The sequence below is a fragment of the Heptranchias perlo genome, chromosome 15 (genome assembly GCF_035084215.1).
Source record: "Heptranchias perlo isolate sHepPer1 chromosome 15, sHepPer1.hap1, whole genome shotgun sequence".
In the NCBI taxonomy this organism is placed as follows: Eukaryota; Metazoa; Chordata; class Chondrichthyes; order Hexanchiformes; family Hexanchidae; genus Heptranchias; species Heptranchias perlo.
This window is the reverse complement of record NC_090339.1, coordinates 65,640,879-65,661,371: the sequence shown is the minus strand read 5'-3', so window position 1 is coordinate 65,661,371 and position 20,493 is coordinate 65,640,879. Positions and strand designations below refer to the sequence as shown.

Genomic DNA, 20,493 nt, shown 5'->3' with positions numbered 1-20,493 from the left:
CCTGGCAACATTCTTGTAAATCTTTTCTGCACACTCTCCAGAGCAATTACGTCCTTCCTGTAATGTGGTGACCAGAACTGCGCACAATACTCCAGCTGTGGCCTTACCACGTTTTATACAGTTCCATCATTACATCCCTGCTTTTGTATTCTATACCTCGGCTAATAACGGAGAGCATTCCGAATGCCTTCTTCACAACCGTATCTACCTGTACTGCCACCTTCAGGGACCTGTGCACATGCACTCCAAGCTCTCTCACTTCCTCTACCCCTCTCAATATATTCCCATTTACTGCGTATTCCCTTTTACTGTTTGCCCTCCCAAAGTGCATTACCTCACACTTCTCCGGGTTGAACTCCATTTGCCATTTTTCCGCCCACTCCACCAACCCATTGATATCTTCTTGGAGTCTACAGCTATCCTCTTCACTATCAACTACACGGCCAATTTTTGTGTCGTCTGCAAATTTGCCAATCATGCCCCCTACTTTCAAGTCCAAATCATTAATATATACCACAAACAGCAAGGGACCCAACACTGAGCCCTGTGGCACACCACTGGAAACGGATTTCCATTCACAAAGACATCCATCGATTTTTACCCTTTGTTTCCTGTTACTGAGCCAATTTTGGATCCAATTCGCCACATTTCCCTGGATCCCATGGGCTTTTACCTTTCTGACCAGTCTGCCATGCGGGACCTTGTCAAATGCCTTACTAAAATCCAAGTACACAACATCCACTGCACTACCCTCATCAATCCTCCCTGTCACTTCCTCAGAGAATTCAATCAGATTTGTAAGGCATGACCTTCCCTGAACAAATCCATGCTGACTATCCCTGATTAAACCATGCCTTTCCAAGTGACAGTTTATCCTATCTCTCAGTATTGATTCTAATAGTCTGCCCACCACCGAGGTCAGACTGACCGGCCTATAATTGTTCGGCCTTTCCCTCGTACCCTTTTTAAACAATGGTACTACGTTTGTAGTCTTCCAGTCCTCCGGTACCTCCCCTGTATCTAGTGAGGATTGGAAAATGATCCTCAGAGCATCCGCTATTTCCTCCCTGGCTTCCTTCAATAGCCCAGGAAACAATCCATCCGGCCCTGGTGACTTATCAACTTTCAAGGATTCCAGTCCCTCTAGTACTTCCTCTCTCGTTATGTTTACCTTATCCAATATTTCACACCTCTCCCCTTTAACTACTACGTCTGGATCATCCCTTTCCTTTGTGAATACGGAGACAAAATATTCATTTAAAACCCTACCCACATCCTCTGCTTCTACACACAAGTTACCCTTATCATCCCTGATAGGTCCCACCTTTTCCTTCGCTATCCTCTTGTTCTTAATGTACTGATAAAACATCTTCGGGTTTTCTTTAATCTTATGAGCTAATATTTTGTCAGTCCCTCTCTTTGCTTTCCTTATTTCCTTTTTTACGTCATCCCTGTACTTTCTATACTCCTCTAGGCTTTCTGCAGTATTTAGTTTTCTGTGACAGTCATAAGCTTTCTTTTTCTGCTTTATCTTGCCCCGTATACTTCTAGACAACCAGGGGGCTCTAAATTTGGCAGTGCCACCCTTTTTCTTTGAGGGGACGTATCTGCATTGTACCCGTAGAATTTCACTTTTTAGTGCCTCCCACTGGCTTGCCACTGATTTCTCCTCAAGTAGTTGTGTCCAGTCCACTTCTGCCAAATCACCTCTTAGCTCTGTAAAATTTGCCTTCCCCCAATTTAAAACATTGGCTATTGTGTCCAGTTCTGGGCACTGCACTTTAGGAAGGATGTGAAGGCCTAGAGAGAGGGCAGAGGAGATTTCCTAGAATGATTCCAGGGATGAGGGACTTTAGTTACGTGGATAGACTGGAGAAGCTGGGGTTGTTCTCCTTGGAACAGAGACGGTTGCGAGGAGATTTGATGGAGGTTTTCAAAATCATGAAGGGTCTAGACAGAGTAGATAGAGAGAAACTGTTCCCATTGGAGGAACCAATGTAAGGCCACCAGAGATAGGAGCAGGATTAGGCCATTCGGCCCCTCGAGCCTGCTCCGCCATTTAATGTGATCATGGCTGATCTGATATTTACCTCAACTCCACTTTCCCACCCTTTCCCCATATCCTTTGACTCCCTTGCTGATCAAAAATTTGTCGAACTCAGCCTTGAATGTATTCAATAACTCAGCCTCCACAGCTTTTTGGGGTAAAGAACTCCAAAGATTCACAACCCTCTGGGAGAAGAAATTCCTCCTCATTTCCGTCTTAAACGGGCGATCCCTTAAGAACCAGAGGACGTGATTGCCCAAAGAACCAAAGATGAGAAAAAACTTTTTTACACAGCGAGTGGTTAGGATCTGGAATGCACTGCCCGAGGGGGTGGTGGAGGCAGATTCAATCAGGGCCTTCGAAAGGGAACTGGGTAAGTACTTGAAATGAAAAAATTTGCAGGGCTACGGGGATAGGGTGGGGGAGTGGGACCAGCTGGATTGCTCTTGCACAGAGCCGGCACGGACTCGATGGGCCGAATGGCCTCCTTCCGTGCTGTAACCTTTCTATGATTCTATGAAATCACTGGTTAGGCCTCAGCTGGAGTATTTCGTACAATTCTGGCACCACAATTTAGGAAGGATGTCAAGGCCTTGGAGAGGGAAGATGTGGGTATGGTTCTTAATGAATACTTTGTATCTGCCTTCACGAAAGAGGAAGACGATGCAGACATTGCAGTTAAGGAGAAGGAAGGGATAAACATCGTGAGAGAGGAAGTATTAAGGGGATTAGCATCTTTGAAAGTAGATAAATCGCCAGGCCCAGATGAAATGTATCCCAGGTATAAGAAATAGGAGCAGGAGTCGGCCATACGGCCCCTCGAGCCTGCTCCGCCATTCAATCAGATCATGGCTGATCTTCGACCTCAACTCCACTTTCCCACCCGATCCCCACATCCCTTGATTTCTCGAGAGTCCAAAAATCCATCGATCTCGGCCTTTAATAAACTCGATGACTCAGCATCCACAGCCCTCTGGGGTAGAGAATTCCAAAGATTCACAACCCTCTGAGTGAAGAAATTCCTCCACATCTCAGTCTTGAATGGCCGACCCCTTATCCTGAGACTATGCCCTCTAGTTCTAGACTCTCCAGCCAGGGGAATCAGCCTCTCAGCATCTACCCCTAATGATCTTATATGTTTCAATGAGATCACCTCTCATTCTTCGAAACTCCAGAGAGTATAGGCCCATTCTACTCAATCTCTCCCCATAGGACAACCCTCTCATCCCAGGAATTAATCTAGTGAACCTTCGTTGTACCGCCCCTAAGACAAGTATATCCTTCCTTAGATAAGGAGACCAAAACTGTACGCAGTACTCCAGGTGAGGTCTCACCAAAGCCCTGTACAATTGCAGTAAGACTTCCTTACTCTTGTACTCCAACCCCTTGCAATAAAGGCCAACATGCCATTTGCTTTCCTAATTGCTTGCTGTACCTGCATACTAACTTCTTGTGTTTCTTGTACAAAGACACCAAGTCTTACTGAACGCCAACATTTAATAGTTTCTCACCATTTAAAAAATATTATCAGAGAATCATAGAAGTTTACAACATGGAAACAGGCCCTTCGGCCCAACATGTCCATGTCGCCCAGTTTATACCACTAAGCTAGTCCCAATTGCCTGCACTTGGCCCATATCCCTCGATACCCATCTTACCCATGTAACTGTCCAAATGCTTTTTAAAAGACAAAATTGTACCCGCCTCTACTACTGCCTCTGGCAGCTCGTTCCAGACACTCACCACCCTTTGAGTGAAAAAATTGCCCCTCTGGACCCTTTTGTATCTCTCCCCTCTCACCTTAAATCTATGTCCCCTCGTTATAGACTCCCTTACCTTTGGGAAAAGATTTTGACTATCTACCTTATCTATGCCCCTCATTATTTTATAGACTTCTATAAGATCACCCCTTAACCTCCAACTCTCCAGGGAAAAAAGTCCCAGTCGATCTAACCTCTCCCTATAAGTCAAACCATCAAGTCCCGGTAGCATCCTAGTAAATCTTTTCTGCACTCTTTCTAGTTTAATAATATCCTTTCTATAATAGGGTGACCAGAACTGTACACAGTATTCCAAGTGTGGCCTTACTAATGTCTTGTACAACTTCAACAAGACATCCCAACTCCTGTATTCAATGTTCTGACCAATGAAACCAAGCATGCTGAATGCCTTCTTCACCACCCTATCCACCTGTGACTCCACTTTCAAGGAGCTATGAACCTGTACTCCTAGATCTCTTTGTTCTATAACTCTCCCCAACGCCCTACCATTAATGGAGTAGGTCCTGGCCCGATTCGATCTACCAAAATGCATCACCTCAAATTTATCTGAATTAAACTCCATCTGCCATTCATCGGCCCACTGGCCCAATTTATCAAGATCCCGTTGCAATCCTAGATAACCTTCTTCACTGTCCACAATGCCACCAATCTTGGTGTCATCTGCAAACTTACTAACCATGCCTCCTAAATTCTCATCCAAATCATTAATATAAATAACAAATAATGCGGACCCAGCACTGATCCCTGAGGCACACCGCTGGACACAGGCCTCCAGTTTGAAAAACAACCCTCTACAACCACCCTCTGTCTTCTGTCGTGAAGCCAATTTTGTATCCAATTGGCTACCTCACCTTGGATCCCATGAGATTTAACCTTATGTAACAACCTACCATGCGGTGCCTTGTCAAAGGCTTTGCTGAAGTCCATGTAGACCACGTCTACTGCACAGCCCTCATCTATCTTCTTGGTTACCCCTTAAAAAACTCAATCAAATTCGTGAGACATGATTTTCCTCTCACAAAACCATGCTGACTGTTCCTAATCAGTCCCTGCCTCTCCAAATGCCTGTTGATCCTGTCTCTCAGAATACCCTCCAACAACTTACCCACTACAGATGTCAGGCTCACCGGTCTGTAGTTCCCAGGCTTTTCCCTGCCGCCCTTCTTAAACAAAGGCACAACATTTGCTACCCTCCAATCTTCAGGCACCTCACCTGTAGCTGTCGATGATTCAAATATCTCTGCTAGGGGACCCGCAATTTCCTCCCTCACCTCCCATAACGTCCTGGGATACATTTCATCAGGTCCCGGAGATTTATCTACCTTGATGCGCGTTAAGACTTCCAGCACCTCCCTCTCTGTAATATGTACACTCCTCAAGACATCACTATTTATTTCCCCAAGTTCCCTAACATCCATGCCTTTCTCAACCGTAAATACCGATGTGAAATATTCATTCAGGATCTCACCCATCTCTTGTGGTTCCGCACATAGATGACCTTGTTGATCCTTAAGAGGCCCTACTCTCTCCCTAGTTACTCTTTTGCCCTTTATGTATTTGTAGAAGCTCTTTGGATTCTCCTTTGCCTTATCTGCCAAAGCAATCTCATGTCCCCTTTTTGCCCTCCTGATTTCTCTCTTAACTCTACTCCGGCAATCTCTATACTCTTCAAGGGATCCACTTGATCCCAGCTGCCTATGCATGTCATATGCCTCCTTCTTCTTTCTGACTAGGGCCTCAATCTCCCGAGTCATCCAAGTTTCCCTACTTCTACCAGCCTTGCCCTTCACTTTATAAGGAATGTGTTTACCCTGAACCCTGGTTAACACACTTTTGAAGGCCTCCCACTTACCAGACGTCCCTTTGCCTGCCAACAGACTCTCCCAATCAACTTCTGAAAGTTCCTGTCTAATACCATCAAAATTGGCCTTTCCCCAATTTAGAATTTTAACTTTTGGGCCAGACCTATCATTCTCCATAGCTATCTTAAAACTAATGGAATTATGATCACTGGTCCCAAAGTGATCCCTCACTAACACTTCTGTCACCTGCCCTTCCTTATTTCCCAAGAGGAGGTCAAGTTTTGCCCCCTCTCTAGTCGGGCCATCCACATACTGAATGAGAAATTCCTCCTGAATACACTCAACAAATTTCTCTCCATCCAAGCCCCTAATGCTGTGGCTGTCCCAGTCAATGTTGGGAAAGTTAAAGTCCCCTACTATTACCACCCTATTTTTCTTGCAGCTGTCTGTAATCTCCTTACATATTTGCTCCTCAATTTCCTGTTGACTATTTGGGTGTCTGTAGTACAATCCTATCAAAGTGATCTCTCCCTTCTTATTTTTCAGTTCTACCCATATAGACTCAGTGGGCGAACCCTCGGATATATCCCCTCTCACTACTGCCGTGATGTTCTCCCTAATCAAGAACGCAACTCCCCCTCCTCTCTTACCTCCTGCTCTATCTTTCCTATAGCATCTGTACCCTGGAACATTGCGCTGCCAGTCCTGCCCCTCCCTTAGCCATGTTTCAGTAATAGCTATAACATCCCAGTCCCATGTACCCATCCATGCCCTGAGTTCATCTGCCTTGCCCATCAGACTTCTTGCATTGAAATAAATGCAGTTTAATCTAGACTTCCCTTGGTCTTTGCCCTGCTTTCTCAGACCATCTGTCCGGTCATGTTCTGTACACTCTCCCTTACTGCCTTTTGTTTCTGTCACCACTTTACTTCCCACTGACTTCCTGCATCGGTTCCCATCCCCCTGCCACATTAGTTTAAACCCTCCCCAACAGCACTAGCAAACACTCCCCCTAGGACATTGGTTCCAGTCCTGCCCAGATGCAGACCGTCCAATTTGTACTGGTCCCACCTCCCCCAGAACTGGTTCCAATGGCCCAGGAATTTGAATCCCTCCCTCTTGCACCATTTCTCAAGCCACGTATTCATCCTAGCTATCCTGTCATTCCTACTCTGACTAGCCCGTGGCACTGGTAGCAATCCTGAGATTACTACCTTTGAGGTCCTACTCTTTAGTTTAACTCCTAACTCCCTAAATTCAGCTTGTAGGACCTCATCCTGTTTTTTACCTATATCGTTGGTACCTATATGCACCACGACAACTGGCTGTTCACCCTCCCCCTCCAGAATGTCCTGCAGCCGCTCCGAGACATCCCTGACCCTTGCAGCAGGGAGGCAACATACCATCCTGGAGTCTCGGTTGCGTCCGCAGAAACGCCTGTCTATTCCCCTTACAATCGAGTCCCCTATCGCTATAGCTCTGCCACTCTTTTTCCTGCCCTCCTGTGCAGCAGAGCCAGCCACGGTGCCATGAACCTGGCCGCTGCCACCTTCCCCTGGTGAGCCATCTCCCCCAACAGTATCCAAAATGGTATACCTGTTTTGGAGGGAGATGACCGCAGGGGACCCCTGCACTGCCTTCCTACTCTTCCTCTGTCTGTTGGTCACCCATTCACTATCTCCCTCAGTAATTTTTATCTGTGGTGTGACCAACTCACTGAACGTGCTATCCACGACTTTCTCAGCATCGCGGATGCTCCAAAGTGAGTCCATCCGCAGCTCCAGAGCCGTCAAGCGGTCAAACAGTAGCTGCATCTGGACACACTTCCCGCAGGTGAAGGAATCAGGGATACAGGAAGGATCCCTGAATTCCCACATCCCACAAGAGGAACATGACACGGCCCTGGGATCTCCTGCCATGACTTAACCCTTAAGTTAGCTTAACAACAACTACAATGTCAAGAGAAAAAAAAGGAAAGAAAAACTACTTACCACTCCCTTTAAGGAGTTTACTCCTTTAAATTATTCTTAATTTAGAGAATGTTAACTACACTAGGGACCTTGATTCACTAAAAAAAAACGCTACTTGCTATAAGACCTGCAGACCTTCCCTTTCTTTTTACTTTAGTTACTGTAGATAAGTAGAAATACTGACCTGAACCTACTCACCAATCAGGTGCCTCCCCTGTGTCGCGTCCCTTTCTGATTCCTGACGTCACTTCGAACTCGGTCGCAGTTCCCTCTGAAATCCCGCCTTTTTATGGGACGCTCCCTCTGCTCCGATCCGCTCCTCTTTTTTTCTATTCTTCCTACTACAGTGAATAACTTCACATTTCCCCACATTATACTCCATCTGCCTGTTAAGAGAAGCAAGGGAGGAAATAGCGGAGGCTCTGACCATCATTTTCCAACCCTCTCTGGATACAGGTGTGGTGCCGGAGGATTGGAGGACTGCTAACGTTGTACCGTTGTTTAAGAAGGGAGAAAGGGATAGACCGAGTAATTATAGGCCAGTCAGCCTAACCTCGGTGATGGGCAAATTATTGGAAAAAGTTTTGAGGAACAGGATAAATCGTCATTTAGAAAGGCATGGATTAATCAAAGACAGTCAGCATGGATTTGTTCAGGGAAGGTCGTGTCTGACTAACTTGATTGAATTTTTTGAGGAGGTGACAAGGAGGGTTGATGAGGGCAGTGCATTTGATGTAGTCTACATGGATTTTAGCAAGGCTTTTGACAAGGTCCCACATGGCAGACTGGTCAAAAAAGTAAAAGCCCATGGGATCCAAGGGAAAGTGGCAAATTGGATCCAAAATTGGCTCAGTGGCAGGAAGCAAAGGGTAATGGTCACCGGGTGTTTTTGCAACTGGAAGGCTGTTTCCAGTGGGGTTCTGCAGGGTTCAGTACTGGGTCCCTTGCTTTTTGTGGTATACATTCATGATTTAGACTTGAATGTTGGGGACATGATTATGAAGTTTGCAGATGATACAAAAAATGGCCATATGGTTGATAGTGAGGAGGAAAGCTGTAGACTGCAGGAAGATATCAATGGACTGGTCAGGTGGGCAGAAAAGTGGCAAATGGAGTTCAATCTGGAGAAGTGTGAGGTAATGCATTTGGGGAGGGCAAACCAGGCAAGGGAATACACAATAAATGGGAGGATACTGAGAGGTGTAGAGGAAGTGAGGGACCTTGGAGTGCATGTCCACAGATCCCTGAAGGTAGCGGGACAGGTCGATAAGGTAGTTACGAAGGCAAACGGGATACTTTCCTTTATTAGCCAAGGCATAGAATATAAGAGCAGGGAGGTTATGCTGGAATTGTATAAAACATTGGTTAGGCCACAGTTTGAGTACTGCGTACAGTTCTGGTCACCACATTACAGGAAAGATGTGATTGCAATAGAGAGGGTACAGAGGAGATTTACAATGATGTTGCCAGGGCTGGAGAATTTTAGCTTTGAGGAAAGATTGGATAGACTGGGGTTGTTTTCTTTGGAACAGAGGAGGCCGAGGGGAGATTTAATTGAGGCTTCTCAATCTAAAGGACCTTAGATTGAGGCCCCTCACATTTATGAGGGGCCTAGATAGAGTGGATAGGGAGGACCTATTTCCCTTAACAGAGGTGTCAATAACTGGGGGCATAGATTTAAAGTGATTGGTAGAAGGATTAGAGGGGAAATTTTTTCACCCAGAGGATGGTGGGGGTCTGGAACTCATTGCCTGAAAGGGTGGTAGAGGCAGAAACCCTCATCGCATTTAAAGGGTACTTGTATATGCACATGAAGTGCCGTAACCTACAAGGCAACAGACCAAGAGCTAGAAATTGGGATTAGGCTGGGTGGCTCTTTTTCAGCTGGCACAGACACAATGGGCCGAATGGCCTCCTTCTGTGCCGTAAATTTCTCTGATTTTATGAGGGTACAGAGGAGGTTTACCAGGATGATACCAGGGATGAGGGACTTCAGTTATGGTGGAGAGACTGGAGAAGCTGGGTTTGTTCTCATAGAAACATAGAAAATAGGAGCAGGAGTAGGCCATTTGGCCCTTCGAGCCTGCTCCGCCATTCTATATGATCATGGCTGATCCTCTATCTCAATACCATATTCCCGCTCTCTCCCCATCCCCTTGATGCCTTTTGTGTCTAGAAATCTATCGAGCTCCTTCTTAAATATATTCAGTGACTTGCCCTCCACTGCCTTCTGTGGTAGAGAATTCCACAGGTTCCCCACCCTCTGAGTGAAGAAATTTCTCCTCATCTCAGTCCTAAATGCCCTACCCCGTATCCTGAGACTGTGACCCCTCGTTCTAGACCCCCCAGACAGGGGAAACATCCTCCCTGCATCCAGTCTGTCTCGCCCTGTCGGAATTTTATGTTTCAATGAGATCCCCTCTCATTCTTCTAAACTCGAGTGAATACAGGCCGAGTCGACCCAATCACTCCTCATACGACAGTCCTGCCTCCTTAGAGCAGAGCAGGTTAAGGGGAGACCTAATAGAGGTATTCAAAATCATGAGGAGTTTTGATAGAGCAAGCAGGGAGAAACTGTTCCCTTTGGCAAGTGGGTCAGTAACCAGAGGTCATTGATTTAAAATAATTGGCAAAAGAACTAGAGGGGAAATGAGGAGAAATGTTTTCACGCAGAGGGTCGTTATGATCTGGAACACACTCCCTGACAGACTGGTGGAAGCAGATTCCATAGGAACTTTCAAAAGGCAATTGGACACGTACTTGAAGAGAATTCATTTTCAGGGTTATGGGGAAAAACTGGGGTGTGGGATTAAATTGGATAGCTCTTTCAAAGAGCCGGCACAGGCATGACGGGCCGAATGGCCTCCTTCTGTGCTGAAAGATTCTATCTATCGTTCAATGACTTTCAGCCTTTTAGCTAAAGCCGCCTGTTTTGAGCAGGGGTCTACCTGGAATGAGCTGCTGTTTGGGATGGGGGTATTCCTGCACTCCCAGTGTGGTTAATGCAGGTGTGAAAAGCCAATCGTTCCCACTCCAGGGGGCAGAATGAAGGGTCTCGTTAGTTGTCCTCTGCCTCATGCCGGTGAAATTCGTAACATGGGGTTTAAAATAAATACTAGAATTAGGAAAACCAATCTTTCAGCTAATTACTTTAACTCTTCTTGTATTTAAACACACTAATCACCCTCAGATCATCTATTTACAGAATTCTTAATTGTTTTGGAAAACAAAGTACCCGTGAATCCATTGGGACAAGACTGTCTAACACTACAGGGTCGGAGCAAACTCACTGACAATAACCTGCATGGAAAAAACACACTTGATGTGGAGTAAAGTTCGGTTGTGTGAACTGTTGGTAGCATTTGCATGCATGAATAAGTAATATTTGCATACATGAATAAGCAAATACATTAATATGCAATATTTGCATCAATGGACATGTAATATTTGCATACACAAATGTAATATTTGCATACCCGAATACATGCAGACATTCATGATATTTACATATATGCATACCGTACCTGTATACATGCACACGTAATAGTTGCATACATGTAGATTGAATCTGCAATGAAGGAAATTTCTAAACTGCAATTGCTACTCTGGTTTTGCTATCTGAATCTTAAGTGCATGCATATTCCTTCTGAAGTTCTGTGCAGTGTGTTATTCCATATCTGGGAAATCAGCTCTAACTAAAGAAATCAGCACTATGTTTGGTCCAGGTTAGGGGAGCACGGTGTCACTGAGTGAAACACCTGGAGTAACACCTGTACCAAACACCACACCTGCGTCTACCTGTCCAGGTGAAGGTTCTCTCTACAAAGAAACCGACTGCTGTTCGATTACAGACTCCGCTCTGATGATCGAGTTGTGATGTGGCTGCACTGAAGCCACGTCTAGTTCCAGTCCCGGGGATCGATTGTTACCCCCTGTGTTTACATCCTCCTCCACCCTAGTGACAGGATCACGTGTCCACAAAAGCTGCGTCTATGATTCTGCCCCTGAGATATGAGAGTTTGATTGAGGACAGTAAATGTTGAGCCCGGCTCAGTGAGTACTGCCTCCTGGGGATCTGAACTCCGCATCACCTGGTCCCTGGTCCAATCTATCATTGCAAACTGAAACCAACACCGTACGGGGGTCATTAACCAATGTAGAGGGATATGGAATAAATTATCCCATGAGTTCTTGCGAGGTGCCCCTGGTGTGAGAGACATTCTCATCATCGAATAAAACTTGCCCATGGGATAATCCTCAAGTAACTTGCCATCTGCTTTCTGCAAATTTCAGTCATCAAAACTATGGATCAAACATGGGCAAGAGTGTAATATTTATCACAGTGAGCAGCACGGGGAGTGGCAGCCCCTCTCCCAGTCCCGTACCTTCCTCACTTGGTTTAAATTGAGACTCGCTGAACACGTCAAACCACGATGATCTCATTTGCAAATGGCTGATGGCCAGGTGTGTGTCGTGTCCTGTGTTTGAGGTGTTTAGAATTATTCCTTCTCCTGCTTTACATTCTCCCAGTCTGACTTGTTTCTCAATCAGTAATGAGTCTGTACGAAGGGTGTGTTTATACTAACCAGCACCTGAATAAAGTGGTTTATCACAAACTGAACACGTCAGCTCCTCACACGACACTCCCAGATGTGCTGTGTGCCCCAGATGTGCCCTTTGTCCCAGCTGTGCAGTGTCTCCCAGATTAGGGGAACTGATAGGGTAGATAGAGAGAAACTATTTCCTCTGGTTGGGGAGTCTAACACTAGGGGACATAGCCTAAAAATCAGAGCCAGGACTTTCAGGAGTGAAGTTACGAAACATTTCTACACCTCCCGCGACCCCCCACGACCCCCGCTGCTGCCCCCCCGCGACCCCCGCCGCTGCCCCCCCGCGACCCCCGCCGCTGCCCCCCCGCGACCCCCGCCGCTGCCCCCCCGCGACCCCCTCCGCTGCCCCCCCGCGACCCCCTCCGCTGCCCCCCCGCGACCCCCTCCGCTGCCCCCCCGCGGCCCCCTCCGCTGCCCCCCCGCGGCCCCCTCCGCTGCCCCCCCGCGGCCCCCTCCGCTGCCCCCCCGCGGCCCCCTCCGCTGCCCCCCCGCGGCCCCCTCCGCTGCCCCCCCGCGGCCCCCTCCGCTGCCCCCCCGCGGCCCCCTCCGCTGCCCCCCCGCGGCCCCCTCCGCTGCCCCCCCGCGGCCCCCTCCGCGGCCCCCTCCGCTGCCCCCCCGCGGCCCCCTCCGCTGCCCCCCCGCGGCCCCCTCCGCTGCCCCCCCGCGGCCCCCTCCGCTGCCCCCCCGCGACCCCCGCCGCTGCCCCCCCGCGGCCCCCTCCGCTGCCCCCCCGCGACCCCCCCGCGACCCCCGCCGCTATCCCCCTGAGCCCAGCCCACTCTCTCTGAACACTTGCCGCATTTCTCTGAATTTCCTTTTCTTGCTGCTTTAGGGGTAACACCTCCACTAAAATGAAAGGAATGCATCGAGTCCCCCCCGCCTCCCTCCCCCAAGGGCTCTTTCCCAGGGGTAAGTGCCCCCCTTATATCCTTGCTCTCTCCGTGCTCTCCAGGACTGAACTGATGTCACATATTTTGTGTCTCAGTAAGTCTCAGGATAGAATCGAGTTTGAAATCCTCATTTACTGTGTTACCTGAAAGTCATTGTCAGCCTTTGAATCCCCCACCATCAACATCCTGGGGGTCACCATTGACCAGTGCAATGTGAAGTTTAGATAGGAATATTTTGCCTGAATAGCCAGGGCAGCAGCCTCTTGCCCTGACCATGTCGGGGGGTTTGGGATCTAAAGGAACTTTCCTTCTCCCTCACACGCCCCAAAGGGATGTGAAGCAGGGAAGGAGTTGTTAATCGAGGACCTTGCTGTAATCATTGAGTTACCCGATCGATGAGCCAAGTGTCAGGACCAGAATCGTGGTGAATAGTTTCAGATATTTCACATCAGTGAGGAGGGAGAGGGTTTACTCTGTATTTGCCCCCAGCAGTGTAGGAATCACAGCGAGAGGAGAGGGTTGTGTTTCTCCGAGAGTTAGTGTGACCCACCGAGCCTGTACCTCTGCTTTCATTCTGTTGCAATTCGATTGAAAAGATATCCATCCTGTAACTGGAGTTCCTGTTTGCAATAGGTCCATCGTGGCGTACCAGCCTGAAGGAATCAACACGCACAAGTTCGACGTGGCTGCAATGTTCAAATCTTTCGGGATATTTCTTGGAATATTCAGCGGATCTTTTGCACTGGGATCTGCGACAGGAGTGGTCACTGCTCTGATATCCTTTATCACCAGCTTCTCCATTGCATTTATATAGCACCTTTAACGTAGTAAATCGTCCCAAGGCGCTTCATAGTAGCGATTTTCAAACAAAATTTGACACTGAGCCGCATAAGGAGATATTAGGACAGGTGACCAAAAGCTTGGTCAAAGAAGTAGGTTTTAAGGAGCGTCTTAAAGAGGAGAGAGAGGTGGAGAGACGGAGAGGTTTAGGGAGGGAATTCCAGAGCTTAGGGCCGAGGCAGCTGAAGGCACGGCCGCCAATGGTGGAGCGATGGAAATCGGGGCTGCGCAAGAGGCCAAAATTGGAGGAGTGCAGAAATCTCGGAGGGTTGGAGGACTGCAGGAGGTTGCAGAGATAGGGAGGGGCGAGGCCATGGAGGGATTTGAAAACAAGGATGAGAATTTTAAACTCGAGGCATTGCCGGACTGGGAGCCAATACAGCCAACATTTCAGTGAAAGGTTCCCTTTCCCTCTGTGTACTGCAAATAACAGTTCGAATACGGGTTTCAGTTTCACTTGGGTATAGACTGGTTCTCAGCCAATGGCAGGTCAGTCACATATTACGCATATAAATAAGTGAGGTGAGAGTGACTGCCCTTGACATCAAGGCAGCATTTGACCGAGTGTGGCACCAAGGAGCCCGAGTAAAATTGAAGTCAATGGGAATCAGGGGGAAAACTCTCCAGTGGCTGGAGTCATACCGAGCACAAAGGAAGATGGTAGTGGTTGTTGGAGGCCAATCATCTCAGCCCCAGGACATTGCTGCAGGAGTTCCTCAGGGCAGTGTCCTAGGCCCAACCATCTTCAGCTGCTTCATCAATGACCTTCCCTCCATCATAAGGTCAGAAATGGGGATGTTCGCTGATGATTGCACAGTGTTCAGTTCCATTCGCAATCCCTCAGATAATGAAGCAGTCCGAGCCCGCATGCAGCAAGACCTGGACAACTTCCAGGCTTGGGCTGATAAGTGGCAAGGAACATTCGCGCCAGGCAATGACCATCTCCAACAAGTGAGAGTCTAACCACCTCCCCTTGACATTCAACGGCATTACCATCGCCGAATCCCCCACCATCAACATCCTGGGGGTCACCATTGACCAGAAACTTAACTGGACCAGTCACATAAATACCGTGGCTACAAGAGCAGGTCAGAAGCTGGGTATTCTGCAACGAGTGACTCACCTCCTGACTCCCCAAAGCCTTTCCACCATCTACAAGGCACAAGTCAGGAGTGTGATGGAATACTCTCCACTTGCCTGGATGAGTGCAGCTCCAACAACACTCAAGAAGCTTAACACCATCCAGGACAAAGCAGCCCGCTTGATTGGCACCCCATCCACCACCCTAAACATTCACTCCCTTCACCACCGGCGCACCGTGGCTGCAGTGTGTACCATCCACAGGATGCACTGCAGCAACTCGCCAAGGCTTCTTCAGCAGCACCTCCCAAACCCGCGACCACGACCTCTACCACCTAGAAGGACAAGAGCAGCAGGTACATGGGAACAACACCACCTGCACGTTCCCCTCCAAGTCACACACCATCCCGACTTGGAAATATATCGCCGTTCCTTCATCGTCGCTGGGTCAAAATCCTGGAACTCCCTTCCTAACAGCACTGTGGGAGAACCTTCACCACACGGACTGCAGCGGTTCAAGAGAAAGGAGAGTCCGAGAGGTGAGCGCAGTGTAAAAGGAGAGTCCGAGAGGTGAGCGCGGTGTAAAAGGAGAGTCCGAGAGCGGGAGGAGAGTCCGAGAGTTGAGCGCAGTGTAAATCTAAGGCAAGTCATGGCAGCACAGCTCGTACCCGTGATATGCTCCTCCTGCACTATGTGGGAAGTCATGGACACTACCAGTGTCCCTGGTGACCATGTGTGCAGGAAGTGTGTCCAGCTGCAGCTACTGGCTAACCGCATTTCGGAGCTGGAGCTGCGGGTGGATTCAAGGAGTTAGGAGATAAATTAAAAAGCAGGACCTCAAAGGTAGTGATCTCAGGATTACTACCAGTGCCACGTGCTAGTGAGTATAGGAACAGGAGAATAGACAGGATGAATGCATGGCTGCAGGGATGGTGTAGGAGGGAGGGATTTTGATTCCTGGGACTATTGGGACTGGTTCTGGGGAAGGTGGGACCTGGACAAGCGGGACGAGTTACACCTGAGCAGGACCGGGACCAATGTCCTCGTGGGGGAGTTTGCTAGTGCTGTTGGGGAAGGTTTTAAACTAGAATGGCGGGAGCATCCACGATGCTGAGACTATCGTGGATAGCACGTTCAGTGAGGTGGTCACACCGCAGGTAAAGATTACGCAGGCAGAAAGGAAATGGATGACCGCCAGGCAGAGTAAAAGGACTAGGCAGGTAGAGCAGGAGTCCCCTGGGGCCATCTCCCTCTCAAACAGATATTCCACTTTGGATACTGTTGGGGGAGATGGCTTATCAGGGGAAAGCAGCAAGAGCCAAGTTCGTGGCACCACGGGTGGCTCTGCTGCACAGGAAGGGAGGAATAAGAGTGGCAGGGCTATACTGATAGGGGATTCAATTGTAAGGGGAACAGATAGGCGTTTCTGTGGCCGCAGACGTGACTCCAGGATGGTATGTTGCCTCCCTGGTGCTCAGGTCAAGGATGTCACGGAGCGGCTGCAGGACATTCTGGAGGGGGAGGGTGAATAGCCAGTAGTCGTGGTCCATATCGGTACCAATGACGTAGGTTTAAAAAAAAAGGGATGAGGTCCTGCAAGGTGAATTTAAGGAGTTAGGAGATAAATTAAAAAGCAGGACTTCAAAGGTAGTGATCTCAGGATTACTACCAGTGCCACGTGCTAGTGAGTATAGGAACAGGAGAATAGACAGGATGAATGCGTCGCTGCAGGGATGGTGCAGGAGGGAGGGATTTAGATTCCTGGGATATTGGGACTGGTTCTGGGGAAGGTGGGACCTGTACAAGCGGGACGGGTTACACCCGAGCAGGACCGGGACCGATGTCCTCGCGGGGGTGTTTGCTCGTGCTGTTGGGGAAGGTTTAAACTAGAGTGGCAGGGGGATGGGAACCTGAGCAGGGAGACAGAGGAGGGGGAAACAAGGATAGAAACAAAAGACAGAAAGGGAAGAAGCAATAGTGGAAGGCGAATCGGGCCATAGTGCAAAATAAAACTAAGATCACTCGCAATCTTAAAAAGACAAGTCTAAAGGCATTGTGTCTTAAAGCACGGAGCATTCGCAATAACATAGATGAATTAACAGCGCAGTTAGATATTAACGGTTATGATATAGTTGCGATTATGGAGACATGGCTGCAGGGTGACCAAGGATGGGAACTGAACATCCAGGGGTATTCAATATTTAGGAAGGACAGGCAAAAAGGGAAAGGAGGTGGGGTAGCGTTGTTAGTAAAGGAGGAAATCAATGCAATAGTGAGGAAGGATATTGGCTCGGAAAATCAAAATGTGGAATCTGTATGGGTGGAGCTAAGAAACACCAAGGGGCAGAAAACGTTGATGGGGGTTGTCTATAGGCCCCCAAACAGTAGTGGAGATGTAGGGGAGGGCATTAAACAGGAAATTAGAGACGCATGCAAGAAGGGTACAACTATAATCTTGGGTGACTTTAATATACACATAGATTGGTCAAACCAAATTAGCAATAATACTGTGGGGGAGGAATTCCTGGAGTGTGTACATGATGGTTTTCGAGACCAATACGTTGAGGAACCAACTAGAGAACAGGCGATCCTAGACTGGGTATTGTGCAATGAGAAAGGATTAATTAACAATCTTGTTGTGCGGGGTCCCTTAGGGAAGAGCGACCATAACATGATAGAATTCCTCATTAAGATGGAGAGTGAAGTAGTTGAATCTGAAACTAGGGTCCTGAATCTAAATAAAGGAAAGTATGAGGTGCGAGTTGGCTATGATAGATTGGGGAACTTTACTAAAAGGGATGACGGTGGATAGGCAATGGCTAATATTTAAAGAACGTGTGCAGGAATTACAACAATTATTCATTCCTGTCTGGCGCAAAAATAAAACAGGAAAGGTGGCTCAACCGTGGCTTACAAAAGAAATTAGGGATAGCATTAGATCCAAAGAGGAGACATATAAAATTGCAAGAAAAAGCGGCAAGCCTGAGGATTGGGAGCAGTTCAGAATTCAGCACAGGAGGACAAAGAGATTGATTAAGAGGGGAAAAATAGAGTATGAGAGTAAACTAGCAGGGAACATAAAAACTGACTGTAAAAGCTTCTATAAATATGTCAAGAGAAAAAGATTAGTGAAGGCAAATGTAGGTCCCTTACAGCCAGAAATGGGGGAAATTATAATGGGGAACAAAGAAATGGCAGAACAATTAAACACATACTTTGGTTCTGTTTTCACAAAGGAGGACACAAATAACCTGCCGGAAATGTTAGGGAACCAAGGGTCTAGTGAGAGGGAGGAACTGAAGGAAATCAGTATTGGTAAAAAAAATATTGCTAGGGAAGTTAATGGGGCTGAAGGCTGACAAATCCCCAGAGCCTGATAATCTACATCCCAGAGTACTAAAGGAAGTGGCCCTGGAAATAGTGGATGCATTGGTGATCATCTTCCAAAATTCTATAGACTCTGGAACAGTTCCTACAGATTGGAGGGTGGCAAATGTAACCCCACTATTTAAAAAAGGAGGGAGAGAAAAAACAGGGAATTACAGACCAGTTAGCCTAACATCAGTAGTGGGAAAATGCTAGAGTCTATTATAAAAGATGTGATAACAGAACACTTGGAAGGTATTAACGGGATTGGACAAAGTCAGCATGGGTTTATGAAAGGGAAATCATGCTTAACAAATCTACTGGAGTTTTTTGAGGATGTAACTAGTAGAATAGATAGGGGAGAACCAGTGGATGTGGTGTATTTGGATTTTCAGAAGGCTTTTGATAAGATCCCACACAAGAGGTTAGTGTGCAAAATTAAAGCACATGGGATTGGGGGGAATATACTGGCATGGATTGAGAATTGGTTGACAGACAGGAAACAGAGAATAGGAATAAACGGGTCTTTTTCCGGGTGGCAGGCAGTGACTAGTGGGGTACCGCAGGGATCAGTGCTTGGGCCCCAGCTATTCACAATATATATCAATGATTTGGACGAGGGAACTAAATGTAACATTTCCAAGTTTGCAGACGACACAAAGCTGGGGTGGAATGTGAGCTGTGAGGAGGATGCAAAGAGGCTCCAATGTGATTTAGACAAGTTGGGTGAGTGGGCAAGAACATGGCAGATGCAGTATAACGTGGATAAATGTGAGGTTATCCACTTTGGTTGTAAAAACAGAAAGACAGATTATTATCTGAATGGTGATAGATTGGGAAAAGGGGAGGTGCAACGAGACCTGGGTGTCCTTGTACACCAGTCGCTGAAAGTGAGCATTCAGGTGCAGCAAGCAGTTAGGAAAGTGAATGGTATGTTGGCCTTCATTGCAAGAGGATTTGAGTACAGGAGCAGGGATGTCTTACTGCTGTTATACAGGGCCCTGGTGAGACCACATCTGGAGTATTGTGTGCAGTTTTGGTCTCCTTATCTGAGGAAGGATGTCCTTGCCATGGAGGGAGTGCAACGAAGGTTTACCAGACTGATTCCTGGGATGGCAGGACTGACGTATGAGGAGAGATTGGGTCGACTCGGTCTATATTCACTCGAGTTTAGAAGAATGAGAGTTGATCTCATCGAAACATATAAAATTCTAACAGGACTGGACAGACTAGATGCAGGGAGGATGTTCCCGATGGCTGAGGAGTCCAGAACCAGGGGTCACAGTCTCAGGATACGGGGTATGTCATTTAGAACCGAGATGAGAAATTTCTTCACTCAGAGGGTGGTGAACCTGTGGAATTCTCTACCACAGAAGGCAGTGGAGGCCAAGTCATTAGATGTATTCAAGAAGGAGATAGATATATTTCTTAATGCTAAAGGGATCAAGGGATATGGGGAAAAAGCGGGAACAGGATACTGAGTTAGACGATCAGCCATGATCATTTTGAATCGCGGAGCAGGCCCGAAGGGCCGAATGGCCTACTCTTGCTCCTATTTTCTATGTTTCTAAAGCGGCTCACCACCACCTTCTCAAGGGCAATTAGGAATGGACAATAACTGCTGGTCTTGCCAGCGACGCCCACATCCCATGAACTAATTAAAAAAAAACATCAGTTTTCGAACCTAAATATTTTTCCTGCAGGACCCGAGGGAGGTGAGGTGAAATATCAGTGAGTATCTCTCCTGCATCACAAGGTCATTGGTTAACAGACCCATTCAAGGACTTGACCAGCTAAAGAAAAAGAAAGACACGTCTTTCTACAGCACCTTTCACAACCTCAGGACGTCCCAACGCGATTTACAGCCAAAGAAATACTTTTGAAGAGTAGTCACTGTTGTAATGTAGGAATCAAGGCCGTCAGTACTGAGAGAGCGCTGCACTGTCGGAGGGTCAGTACTGAGGGAGCGCTGCACTGTCGGAGGGTCAGTACTGAGGGAGCGCTGCACTGTCGGAGGGTCAGTACTGAGGGAGCGCTGCACTGTCGGAGGGTCAGTACTGAGGGAGCGCTGCACTGTCGGAGGGTCAGTACTGAGGGAACGCTGCAC

At 47.7% G+C, this 20,493-nt stretch overlaps 1 protein-coding gene across 1 annotated transcript in view; it reads left to right on the top strand.

The window, feature by feature from the left end:
* The window catches only part of slc9a6a (solute carrier family 9 member A6a), an 84,898-nt gene that overhangs the window by 37,736 nt on the left and 26,669 nt on the right, over window positions 1-20,493 (top strand). The window contains 1 exon segment of the mRNA XM_067996759.1: window positions 13,734-13,875. Coding sequence (XP_067852860.1) covers window positions 13,734-13,875 — 142 coding nt within the window.